This window comes from Sinocyclocheilus anshuiensis, unplaced genomic scaffold (genome assembly GCF_001515605.1).
Source record: "Sinocyclocheilus anshuiensis isolate Anshui unplaced genomic scaffold, SAMN03320099.WGS_v1.1 scaffold205, whole genome shotgun sequence".
Classification (NCBI taxonomy): domain Eukaryota; kingdom Metazoa; phylum Chordata; class Actinopteri; order Cypriniformes; family Cyprinidae; genus Sinocyclocheilus; species Sinocyclocheilus anshuiensis.
The window spans coordinates 3,167,603-3,180,597 of NW_015536497.1; the positions used below are offsets into that span (position 1 = coordinate 3,167,603).

General features: G+C 37.2%; 1 protein-coding gene across 2 annotated transcripts; it reads right to left on the reverse strand.

Moving 5' to 3' along the window:
• Nucleotides 1–3,721: 3,721 nt before the first annotated feature.
• LOC107688685 (fish-egg lectin) lies at nt 3,722–5,713 on the reverse strand. 2 transcript variants are annotated; one of them, XM_016486414.1, is made up of 6 exons: nt 5,359–5,713; nt 5,183–5,269; nt 4,808–5,035; nt 4,449–4,660; nt 4,134–4,261; nt 3,722–4,013 (listed from the first exon to the last, which is right to left on the reverse strand). In XM_016486414.1, the coding sequence occupies exons 2-6, from the start codon at nt 5,238–5,240 to the stop codon at nt 3,869–3,871; spliced, it is 771 nt and encodes a 256-aa protein (XP_016341900.1). In that variant the 5' UTR covers nt 5,241–5,269; nt 5,359–5,713; the 3' UTR covers nt 3,722–3,868. The 2 variants fall into 2 exon arrangements, with proteins under 2 accessions (XP_016341900.1, XP_016341909.1); XM_016486423.1 differs by lacking the exon at nt 5,359–5,713 and having other exon boundaries at nt 5,183–5,347.
• Nucleotides 5,714–12,995: the final 7,282 nt, after the last annotated feature.

Genomic DNA, 12,995 nt, shown 5'->3' on the forward strand with positions numbered 1-12,995 from the left:
AATTTAACACACCTGCTCCCCATTCACACCTGAGACCTTGTAACACTAATGAGTCACATGACACCGGGGAGAGAAAAAGCCTAACTGGGCCCAATTTGGACATTTTCACTTAGGGGTGTACGCACTTTTGTGGCCAGCGGTTTAGACATTAATGGCTGTGTGTTGAGTTATTTTGAGGGGACAGGTAGATAATGGCACTTCTCAAGGCAGTGTCTGTAGCCCGATTTTGTTTAACATAACAATCAATGACATATTTTTTAAGGTAGGACAAGGCATGGGAAAATTCCTATATGCATATGGCGGAGCCCTGTGGAAAAGAGGACGGAATGTGACATTTGTGGAAAGAAGCATGCAGGAAGTGGAAAAATGGGTAAATAACTGGGGTTTCAAAATGTCACAAGTTATCTGTCTCTCAAAAAAGAAGAGGAGCCCACAAATAAGAATAAAACTCTATAAAAAACACTGGAAGTATCAGTAATTAGATTTTTGAGGTTGTGGATGAACTCAAAACTTGCATTGAGTGAGTGAAGTGTGGCAAAGTACGGTGTCCCATACTCAGAATTTGTGCTCTGCATTTAACCCATCCAAGTGCACACACACACACACACACACACACACACCTGGAGCAGTGGGCAGCCATATTGCTGCAGCACCCAGGGAGCAGTTGGGGGTTCGGTGCCTTGCTCAAGGGTCTCACCTCAGTCGTGGTATTGAAGGTGGGAGAGAGCGCTATACATTCACTCCCCCCACCTACAATCCCTGCCGGACCTGAGACTTGAACCCACAACCTTCAGGATACAATTCTGACGCTCTAACCATTAGGCCACGACTGCCCACATAAACACAGTTACATAAAGAAAATAATAGATCAAGGTAAAAAAGGAATAAACATGTTACAGTTTTTCACATATACTAAGACACTAAACCCATTCTCTGAACCAAATTCTCAATAGCCTAAACCAATTTGTCAAATAAATCACTCTTTCTGCAAAACCTTAAACAAGTTCAGGCAGTTTAGACACTGTTTGCAGATCTCATGCACTCTTTTTTGCAAAACTCTAAACACATTCTCACTCACTAAAACGCAATTTGCACTGTGATAAACTTGTGGTGCAAAACCCTAAACACAAGAAAGCTAAAGTTAAGCACAACTGCAACACGGTTGTCATCGTTTACACACAATAATTCAAAACTGTTCACACTTGTTTCTAAATATGTGAATGTACAAACTATAAGCCAGTCCATAGTGCACAGATGGCATGGGTGCATCCATCTATCTGAGAGGTATGAAGAGTGCATATATGAGGTGGAGGAAGAGGAAGAGCAAGACCAAGAACACTCATTCCAGATGAAATCAGAGCTACTGTGATATGATGTTCTTCATGTTCTTGTTCTTGTGTGTGGAATGACAGAGGAAGGACAAAGAGTTCAACCTAAATTGAGCAGATTCTCTGTGGCCACCATAATCAGTTGGAAAGTTCAAAAGAACAGCAAAAGAAGAGTGGAAGAGAATCTTGTGTAGAATTGCAAGACTACCACCTTAAAAAACCTTAGGGTGGAAGAACTGGCCTGTGGTGACATAAACGTCTTGTCAAGGCTGGATCCGCCACAGAGGGTTTTTCCCCCATTGCCTGCCTGCGACGTAGTCCTCTGATTCTTTTTTACATACTGTAAAAAAAGAAAAACTGTAAAAGACCTAAAATGGTTCTTTCGTATATTAGGATGCAAGAATTCTAAAAATAGTAGTTTGTCTGGCCAGGGAAACTTGTTAGATACAGCACAATGCATGTGGACTCCAAGTTTTGGAGCTGTTTGTTCCACCATATAAGTTTTTTGAGCTGTATATATAGCTGCATTTCACAGTCAACTAAATGCAATAAATATGCCAATCCCCATGGTGTAGTGTGTTCTTTGGAGGGTGCTTACCGTTTTTCTGAATTGCTAAAACACATTTTTTGAAACCATCACTCATTTTCTGAAAACCTTAAACACAAATCCAAATACTCAAACTAAATCCACGAAACCTCTGACTCTTCTATCAAAATCAAACAATCACTGCAAAACCATTTCACTTATTGCACTCAAAATCAAACAGTGCTCTCAGATCACACACACAAGAGTCAATAAAGAAAACACTACAGAGCATTCATTAGACACTACAGAGAAAAATGGAGAACACAGCATCCAGAACATTATAAAAAAAGTATATTGTATTGAGTAAACAATTTTGCAATTCTGTAAAAAAGTATAGTAATTGCAACTGAGGTGAATATATTGTATAGGCCTACTGTATGTACTGCAAGAATAGTATTGTGCTGAATATTGAATAGTACTCAATGTTTGTATATATTCAGCACTTGGATACTGCAAAAATACTGCAGTCCAACTGCAAAGGCCAGAAAGGTCAAATAAAACTCTAAATGAACAGCATGTTACAGTAGGCTACACTCAAATACTGCAAGTTGTGCAATTGTAAAATCAGGGTCAATGAGAGATTAATTCTGTCTCAGCATCATGTCTTTGTGCTTGAGTCTGGTCTGAGGACTTTGTCCACATCACAAGTAATATTGTCTTTTTTGCTAGACAATGAAAAAAAAAACCTCTGGTCTGACAGATCCAGCCTTGAAAACACTCTCTAAACCTTACTCTTTCTCTCTTCATCCTCTTCCTCCTCATCCTCCACTTCTTACATGTACTCTTCCTCCTCTCCTTCTCAGATTGTTTCCATCTATTGTTCATATCATCATTCAGTCACCTGTGCCACTTGTGCACTCTGAACTGGCTCATAATTTGTACAGTTGGTTTGATCACATCATTAGAAACAAGTGTGAACAATTTTGAATCGTTGTGTGTAAACGATGACAACTGTGCTTTAGTTGTGTTTAGCATTTTGCAGCACAAATGCATCACAGTGTGATAAGTGTTTAAGTGAATGAGAATGTGTTTAGAGTTTTGCAAAAAAGAGTGCATGGGATTTGCAAATAGAGCCTAACTGCCTGAATGTGTTTAAGGTTTAGCAGAAAGAGTGCTTTATTCAACAAATTGGTTTAAGCTAGTGAGAATTTGGTTCAGCGATTGGGCTTTAGTGTTTTAGCAATTCAGAAAAACTGTAAACAGCCTGTTCCACCATGTAAAAGTATTGCGCTCTACATGCTGTAGTATTACAATGTCATGTGAACTCTTTAAGTTTGACCATACCCAAATTATGAGGTTGAGTGTATTTTATAGGGTGTGCTTTGTAACTTAAAATGTATTCAATAACCATTACAGACACATTGAAGGTATACGGTGAAGCTGTACTTTGCTCATAATGGTTTCAAAGTTCTTTTAAAGCAAAGCATAACTCTGTAAATAAATCCATAAAGTTAAGAAGTTACTATTTTCAGGCATTACAGTAATAAATTCAATTTAGATAATGTAATATTTTTTTAATTGAACATCAAAGAGAATAGAGCCAACATTCCTCATGTGTCAGCTGGATCTAACACAGCATTATGTATTAAAATCTCTAAAAATGCAGGCTATGCACTACATTCATAGATAGACAAACATGTATTACAATTTTAATTAGACATTAGAAATAAAACAATTTGGGGAAAAAAATTACATATTTTTATTAGTGTACATTTCCATGGTTGTACTGTTTATATCCTGAAACTGCTCCACAGTTTGAGAACCACTGAACCAAATGATAAACAAAAGAAACACAACACTAATGAGATAGATGCTTTCATAATGCTTTATTCATTCAACAGCAAGCAAAAGAAGAAAAAAAAGTATAATCAAGCTTTTAGTTTTCTGTTAATAATGACTGATTACTTTGAGGTTTCTGTTAATGATTGAGCTCCTCTGTAGCTGCAGTGACAGATTATAAAGTACATTTACGGATGGAGCCATCAACACACACGACCCACAGCACTCCCAGGTCAAAGCTCACATGCTTGTGGCCAATGGGACAGGCAACCATTGAGATCCAGTCTGTGCCAACAGAGTTGGAGCGAGTGACTCCAGTTCTGCAATAGACAAAATGTATGTCTTCTTGAATGCAGCGTTTTGTTTCCATTAAAAAAATGTGCATGACAAGTTAATCATTTTGTTCATAAAACTTGTAATATTTTGACTGTTCAGCTCACCTTTGGTATAAGTTCCCTTGATAGTTGACACCAAAGACGCTGCCATCAGTTGCTACTTCAATCATGGACAGAAGTCCAGGAATATTCACAAAGACGCCGGACCCAGAACAGACATTATTAGACACATCCTGCACAAGACTGAAAGAGATACAATGCAGTCAGTCATCGTACAGTCACATCAAGAAAATGATTTTGCTGCTTTCACCCTAGTGTCTTTATTTCTTCAGTTTTGTCAGAAACTCAAGCCTTTGCTTGATATCTACTTAATAAAAACTAGGTGTACTAAAGCTCTTGTATTTAACATTGTGACATTACCCTTATGATGAAGATATATTCATTGCTGTTCACTCCCCAACAGCTGTACGGGCCACAGCTGTAATACTTCAGCTTTCCATTAATTTGAACCCAAGGAGTGGTGCTGGATGGCCATTTGTTGTTAGCATCCATATTTATACAGAATATGTCATCATTCATATTGACACCTGCAATGATCTGATCACCTCCAGCATCCACCTGTTTGAGAAGCCCTAACAACACACAATTGAAATATTAGTCAGTTTAATAAGAACCATAATAAGATGATGTCTTCGGGACTTTGGCTATTTTAAAACATGTAAATTCATGACTGGTTAAATTTGTCTTTTGTCTTAATTTTGCTCTCTGTAACTCTTCACCTGGAAACTGAATAAAGTTGCCACTCTGAAACTTGAAGATGTTGTTTGCTGTATTAACCCCCAGCTGACCAGCAGGACCAACACTGACGTGATTTAGAGACATGCTGATCTTTGTGAAGACGTTATCAATCAGGATGAACACTTCATTAAGATTGTTCACTCCAACTACTGAGCCAGACCCAGCGTCTATCTGCTTCAGGTTACTGCTCATCACAGTACAGTCGAAAGCTGTGAAAACAAATAATTTAATGATTGCAAAATAATCAGTGATTGCAAATACAGAGACTTTTAAATATGAATTCATTATTTTTATAATATTTTTTTATATAAAAAAAAATTGAATCACATAAACAAAAATACAAAAACATTGTTTACCCAGAGTGTGAAGGAACTGGCAGCAGAAGAGTAGCAGGACGCTCTGATAAACCTTCATTGCTCCACAACACAGTTTGTTATTTGGACCTGTTCAGAACCAAAATTAATGTATATAAGTAAATAAAAAAGAAAAAGAAAAATCAATATCACAGTGATAGTCATTAAATGAAGACAACCTTATCTTGTTAGTTCAAGATTCAGCAGTCAGTGGGGATTCTCCTCTTGTGAGATGTAGGTTCTAGAAACTTGCATTCAGTGTGTACATGTTGTTGAGTAAGAACTTATATAGCCGAAAATTAGTTTCCTGATTAGACTGGGGGAAAATTTACTAGGCATTATGAAAATTAAGTGACGATCAGGAACTTGTTTTTCTGGATCTCTGCTTTCTTAACTTCTCTGTTGACTTTTCTCATGTCTCTAAAATATGACACCAAACAAGTTGAGTGCTCCAGCACGTTTGATAAAATATAAACAGAGATGGGCACAAATACATGGGAATGTAATATATATATATACATGGGTCAAAGACGTTAAAGAAAATTTACAAAAGTGATTTTATGTCCATAGAAAGCACATTAAATTTAAGTAAAGTGTCTACTTTTAAGGTTTCAAATAAGTTTTTAGAGAATAAAATGTCAACATTTGGTTGAAATAATGTTACATTGTCATTCAGTGTAATACAATATTTATGTAAAAATTCAAACAACATGCTTATTCTGACGTGTACATATTAAAATATATAAAAGAATAAGGGAGCATATACAATTTTATTGTGTTTTAAATTAGTAAAAAAATTCTTACTGACAAATGGGCAAAACCTAGGATAGTGGCAAATTTTAATTGTTTTTATGCTTAAACCCTTTTTCGTCTTTGACCCTCATACACACACACACACACATAAATATATAAACACACACACAGTACGTTATGGGGACTAAATGTCCTCACAAGTATAGTAATACCAGTAAATTTTGACCTTGTGGGGACATTTTTTAGGTCCCCATGTGGAAACAAGCTTAAATCATACAGAATGAAGTGTTTTGAAAATCTAAAAATGCAGAAAGTTTTGTTTGAAGTGTGGGTTTAGGGATAGGGTTATGATAAGGGGATAGCAAATACAGTTTGTACAGTAAAAAAACCATTACACATTTTTAGTGTCCCCATAATGATAGGAATACCTGTGTGTCTGTGTGTGTGTGTGTGTGTGTGTGTGTGTGTGTGTGTGTGTGTGTGCGTGCGTGTGTGCATGTGAGTGTGTGTGTGTGTGTGTGTGTTGGAAACAGTTGTGCTAATATGTTTTGGAAACTATGAACAGCATTTATTCAAAATAAAAATCTTTTGTAACAATATAAGTCTTTACTATCACTTATTATCAGTTTACTTGCTGAAGTATTAATTTCTTGAATGAATGAATGCTAGGCAATGTTGTGTTTGTGACATAAAAATATATATTTGTGAATATGCTTTTTTATTTGCAAACCTCATTCTATTTATTTGTGAATATGTTTCATTTTGTTAATCTCTTTACATTTAGCCTATTTGTGGATCATAATATATTTATTTGGAATAAATCAACAAAATGAACTTCAAAGTAATTCTAAGCATATAAGCAGTAGCGTTTACAAAACTGTGCAGCAACAAGCAGTCTAGCGTATGCAATTGCTGTGAAGACGTGCTGACAAGTTACGGACATAAGAACAGGTTTAAATGAAATAAGCATTCGCCATATTCAGCTGCGTAGCCTCAATGTCATGTTAGTTTATTTCCAAGGTCGATGTTTTCAGCTGTGCTGAGCGGTTGATTTCAGATGCACTCAGCGTCAGATTCACGCTCTTTTATCACTCCTAATGGCTTTACTATACAAATAAGAGTCAAGTCTATACAACTAAGAGTCATGTCACTACAAATAGAAGTATAAAAGTCATGTCAGTGACAATTATCAAATTAGTTTCAATTATGATATTTTGCTTCAGGTGGTTTATGGGGTTTCTCATCTCATCAGCTTGTGATGGTCGGCATGGTAGCCAGGCACGTGCACAGGTAGGGCTCAACCTGTGCAGAGCACATGCCCTTTTTTGTCCTTACACTCCGAAGTGCCCTTTTTTTTTTTTTCTTCAATAAATCAATGCTATTGGTCACCCTTTACGTCTGTCTGTCTGTTTTACAAATATATTTAGCGAATGAAAGGTACTAAAAAGAGTTTGTGACTAAATCTTGTTGGATCCGCTCAAACTGTCAGTCAAACCTCATAACTCCACCCCGTCTTGACTGACTGAGTGCAGTGAACTGAAGTTCCACAGCAGAGCAGCTGAACGTCTTGCAAGGGTAAATAAATATCTTCTTGTTTGTATAAGTACAGCGTTGTCTTTACGCCATGCCCCTCAAAAGGTCTGTGCACGGCCCTGATGGTAACCCATGCAACTTTCGCCCCTAAAAGGAGTCAATAAAAATGTTTTTTTAAATTCTGATTATTGGACATAAAAAATGACCTCAAGCTGTTTTTTGTTTTTATCTAAATGATATAAAACTCTACCGTACAGTTGAGATGTCTGTTTATGGTAGGCTTAATCTTGCTTTACATGTGCTGTTTCATGGGCTTTTTTGAATAATAAAAATACCTGTAATGTAAGAAGGTCCAAGATACCTCACATTGAATTCACATTGTTTCCAGAGGGATAGCCGTTACCATAATAGTCTTCTTCTATGTCAGTTTTCTCTTACTACTTGCAAAACTGCATAGTCAAAGTACTACATTTGAAGAAGAACTTAGTTTGTGACCAATAAAATAAGTATATCAATGATGGGCAACTTGAGTCCTGGAGAGCCTCTGTCCTGCAGAGTTTAGCTCAATCCCAAATCAAACACACCTGCTTGTAATTTTCAACAGGCTTTGCACTTTTCAATGTCAAGAGCATTGTAATGAACAATTAATTTGATTGAAGCGGATTTGTTATAGGGTACGTGACAGCATCAATTAAAGTTTCTTAACCCATAATAATCTATTAAGACATACTGACTGTGTTTAAATTAATGGTGCATCAAAAGCTTTTTGAGATTTGAGAAGTGAGTCTGCATCTCCTGCTATGCATCAAAGCCACCCGCATTAAAGCTCACCATTCAAATGAATGCACGGCTCAGACCAACTGTACGAAATGTGTGCATGACTGCAATAAAATTATTTAGATTATTAATCTTTTCACAAATAAATCTCTCAATAAGTAAAACTGCTTGTGTCTATTATTATAGATACGCAACATTTTAATTATTTTCAAAATCATTTTCAAATTATTATCTTTTAAAATAAATCTTCCTGGTTTAATAAGGTACACTTGTAAGAAATTAGCAGTGGCTGGGACAGACTTTCCTGTTTACATTTAATAAGCCTCCTCCCGAGCAGGTTTGAGCTCACGGACCTGTTGCTATGACAGCAACTCCGGGATGAGCTTCGAAGAACCTAACAATCCTGGATCATGTCAAATCGTCAACAATAAAATCCAGCTAACTGAGTACGAAGAATGGGCCCTTGGTTATTGGTAAGAGAGGAAGGAAGTTTATGTTTTGGTTTTCATCTTTGTTTTGTGTATAGGTTAGTAGGCTCCTCTAATTCTTAGTTAGTTATGCTTTGTTTGTTATTTTAAGCTATACTCACTCATTTGTTTTCTGTTACAACTAATGCTCTACTTAATAAATGACGGTTATCTTTTCCTTTTAAAGAATCGTGTCAAGTTTTCACTCTGGGGCTAAGGACTGAACTGTGCTCTGCTCTCCTTGTTCTCTTTTTCCTTTTAAAATTACTTTAATTTACTTTTCTTTGTTATGCCTCCCACAAATCCTCTAGACTAGAAAGGAGGACGTAACCACTGTTCAGAATCTCTTGCATCAAGTTGAACAAACAAAACTTAGTATTTGACAAGAGGAGTCTTTATTTAAAAACTATACCCTTGTGATGAGGAAGTGATGAACTATGAGCATAATAACCATGTCATGCCAGATTATGTTTATGATATTACAGACCTTTAATGCAGACCAGCTTCATGAAATTATCCTTCAAGGACTAGACTTTACCAAACCAAATTACATCACTAGGCTATTTAAAGACATTTTAAAATAGTTTTAGTAGGTGGCCAAAATATTTCATTTTGTATAAAACTAATATTTTCCTTATGTGAAATTTACATCTGTGCCTGCAGCTGGGCACTTTTTATCTCTCAATGAGAAAAGAAGTGTCAAAATTGTGAGATATAAAATTAGAATTGCAAGGAAAAAAGTGAACATTGTGAGATAAAATGTCCCTAACCCTTGGAATTGCGAGATATATTCTAAACTTATAATTGCAATACTTTATACATTATATGTTTATACTTATACATATAATTATTCACACAGTGGGTGTAGAAAAGAATCACCCCCCTTTAAAAAAAAAAAATCTATTTTTTTTGCTTTGCAGCCTGAAATGAAGATGAACACGGTTTTTGTTTTATCCAGCTGTATTTACTCAGTGCAACTTATAACATCCAAGTGAAAGATACACTGAACAAAATTATAAACGCAACACTTTTGTTTTTGCCCCCATTTTTCATGAGCTGAACTCAAAGATCTAAGACTTTTTCTATGTACACAAAAGGCCTATTTCTCTCAAATATTGTTCACAAATCTGTCTAAATCTGTGTTAGTGAGCACTTCTCCTTTGCCGAGATAATCCATCCACCTCACAGGTGTGGCATATCAAGATGCTGATTAGACAGCATGATTATTGCACAGGTGTGCCTTAGGCTGGCCACAATAAAAGGCCACTCTAAAATGTGCAGTTTTATCACACAGCACAATGCCACAGATGTTGCAAGTTTTGAGGGAGCGTGCAATTGGCATGCTGACTGCAGGAATGTCCACCAGAGCTGTTGCCCGTGAATTTAATGTTTCCTCAGTTATTAAAACAGAAAACGAGCAAAGAATATTTACATTACGAAAGAGCATCATAAATGACAGTCTAGTGCGAGTATTATGCTCTTTAAAAACACTCCCGTTATAATCAGTGAAGCTACCTACACTGTATCATGAATAAATCTCTTACCCCTTATTTACACTGCACACGTCTGCGGTGCATTACGGCTCCGACACGGCCACCGGAGCTGATCACGGCTACTCACCATCCGTGCCACGGCAAATTTCTGAAGCGGCTCTCCGCGCTGCATCACTAAAGATAGGCGCCTATATCTTTGACGGATAATAATAATAATAATCGTCTTGCTGTCGTCAAAGAAATCAGCAACAGGTGATATCTCTGGCTATCGTTGATACACGATACTATCGTCTACCGGCAATTGTCTAACCCTAAATTGAAGGTTGTGATGGCGAATCGTTTCCTTACCATAATGCATTCTCTTGAAAATGTTTTATTGTCAAATGTGTGTTGAATGTAAACTCCTATTAGGAATTTAACCATTCAAAGTGAATTTATCTGACATTCGAATATTCTTAAATAAGGAAATCTATTCAGTGATTGGTCCATGCGTATTTCGTCATCCAAAATCCCATTTGTGGAACAGCAGTGTCGTGAATCAACTCTAAAACTGACACTTAAGATTTAGTCCTACACTTCGCTTAAATTACAACTGAGATGCTTGATAACTAACTTTTAAGCACAGCTTTGAGCCAAGAATTTTTTTACACTTAAGTCAATTCTTAGCAGAGTTCTTGAGAGTAATTCTCAGAGGCTTGATAAATATGGGCCCAGAGCTCTGCTTAAGCAGTGACTTTAGTACATAGGTTCTCTAATGAGCTTCGCTACTGTTTCTGGCGTTGAGTGTAGCCAGGTCACCTCTCGCTTTAGAGAGTGGAGCTCCACTCTTAGAGCTCCACAACTTTGGCTGGAGAGTAGATTGGTATGCTAGGTATAGGCTCTCTGGTAGCCTCCCTAGCTACTAATCTTACTGTGGAGTGTTGTTAGGCCTTCTCTTACTACAGGAGTTTTTATATTGGGGCCTCCACTCGGCAGGGCTCCGGAACATGGTTGGCCTTGTTGAGGCCTCTGTTTCTAGGAGCTCTGGTCTATCCGAGCCGAGCTTTTGAGCCTGCTTGTAATGGGCTTTGTAGCTCGGGCTCTGGCCGCAGAGATTATTGCTGGGGCCTCAGGGATGATGTTCCTCTGAGACTTTGACTTAGGGAAGCCAGTTATTTGGGCATTCATCCCTTAGCATGGCTGCGTGGGTATTTCGTTCCCCATAGCGCTTCCTAAGGGATGCAGTGTGGCGTTCCCTTTCTCAGGTTACGTATGTTACCATGGTTCCCTGAGAATAGGGAACGAGACGCTGTGTCCCTTTGCCATGCTTCGGGCATTCCTGCCTGCGTCTCCTTCAGACAAAGAAGTGAATGACATATGCCACAGTTGCCCTTTTATGCCCGCAGTCGCTCCATTAGTTACGTCATAGGCTGCCACCTGCCAATGTCAAGTTCATTGTCTTTTACATTCAAGCTTCAGACACCGGTCATGCTGAAGGCATTCCCCATAGGGCCCCATAGGGAATGCAGCGTCTCGTTCCCTATTCTCAGGGAACCATGGTTACATACATAACCTGAGACATTTTCAGTTCTTGTCAAGTTCTGAAGGATCTGAGGATTCTTCATAGCAATTTGCGTGTGTGTGTGTGTGTGTGTGTGTGTGTGCAGCTTAAAGGGTGAAAACGCTGGCTTATGTCTGTCTTGTACATCATTTTATATATATTTTTAATTGTACACCTTTTTTCATATTTCTACATATATATATATATATATATATACAGTATATATATATGTAGATTTTATATGATTTACTCTTACTGTAAGCTTTAGATAAGAGAATGTCTCCATTTCAAGGATTTTAATGTTACAGGACGATGTTGTGAAGCAGTAATTTTCCATTGCTTTTACTTTGGAAAAGTAATAGTTTTTGAATTTGCTGCTCAGACTAAAAGTCTGAGAAAGATGCACAATCATTTTTACCATCATTTCATCTCCTGTTTCCTGTTCTTCCCCTGATTACTTTTCCCTCTTGGTTAATAGGAAAGTCAGTTCATAACTAGTATGTCAGACAAAATGAAGTGTTAACTGGTTTTGGATATCAGTGGATATCTTTTGACAGGATCTGCTAAAGTGATTGAAGCCAACATTCTTCACGTGTCGGCGGGATCTAACACAACATTTTGTATTACAATCTCTAAAAATGTAGGCTATACACTAGATTATTAGATACACAAACATGTATTAAAATTCTAATCAGATATTAGAAATAAGACATGAGCAATTTGAATAAATGTCATATTTTTTAACCCTTAAATGCATGAATGTTTCGCCAATCATTATTACATATTCGGGTCTTTAGCGACCCGGACCTATATATCCAGCACGGATAGACCTCTAACTGCTGCAACAGCAAAAAATGATCTTGATATTTTAAGAACAATTACAGAAGAATAAAATAAAGCATATTTTGTTTCCTTTTGACTCTTAAAAGGGTTCAATTTGAGCAGATGATTTTACCATCGCTGTCATCGTCAGAGAGCACTTCCACAGTACATTCAGCATCTGCCTCACATTCACGATCTCAACCATATTCTCAAAACAATCTTTTTCAATGACTTCATATTCAATATTTTGATCACTGGCAGCTTATTCACCACATCCAGCATCAAATGGCAGTGACATTTATAGTTCATCGCGTATAGTAATTGCTCTGCAGTAAAGTCATCAGATCAATCAGATCAATTGTTATTCGTTTGTTTTATGGCTGCGGTAATTATGAGTGAAACGTCACGTCATTATTGTGTTTATTGTGTAT

Bases quoted from the DNA above. Each gene is read 5' to 3' on its own strand.
- LOC107688685 (XM_016486414.1), bottom strand. From the start codon at position 5,240: ATGAAGGTTTATCAGAGCGTCCTGCTACTCTTCTGCTGCCAGTTCCTT. The intron at 4,661-4,807 runs GTGAAGAGTTAC...GTGTGTTGTTAG, and splicing joins CAACTTTATTCAGTTTCCAG to GGCTTCTCAAACAGGTGGAT. The intron at 4,014-4,133 runs GTGAGCTGAACA...TGTCTATTGCAG, and splicing joins CAAGGGAACTTATACCAAAG to AACTGGAGTCACTCGCTCCA.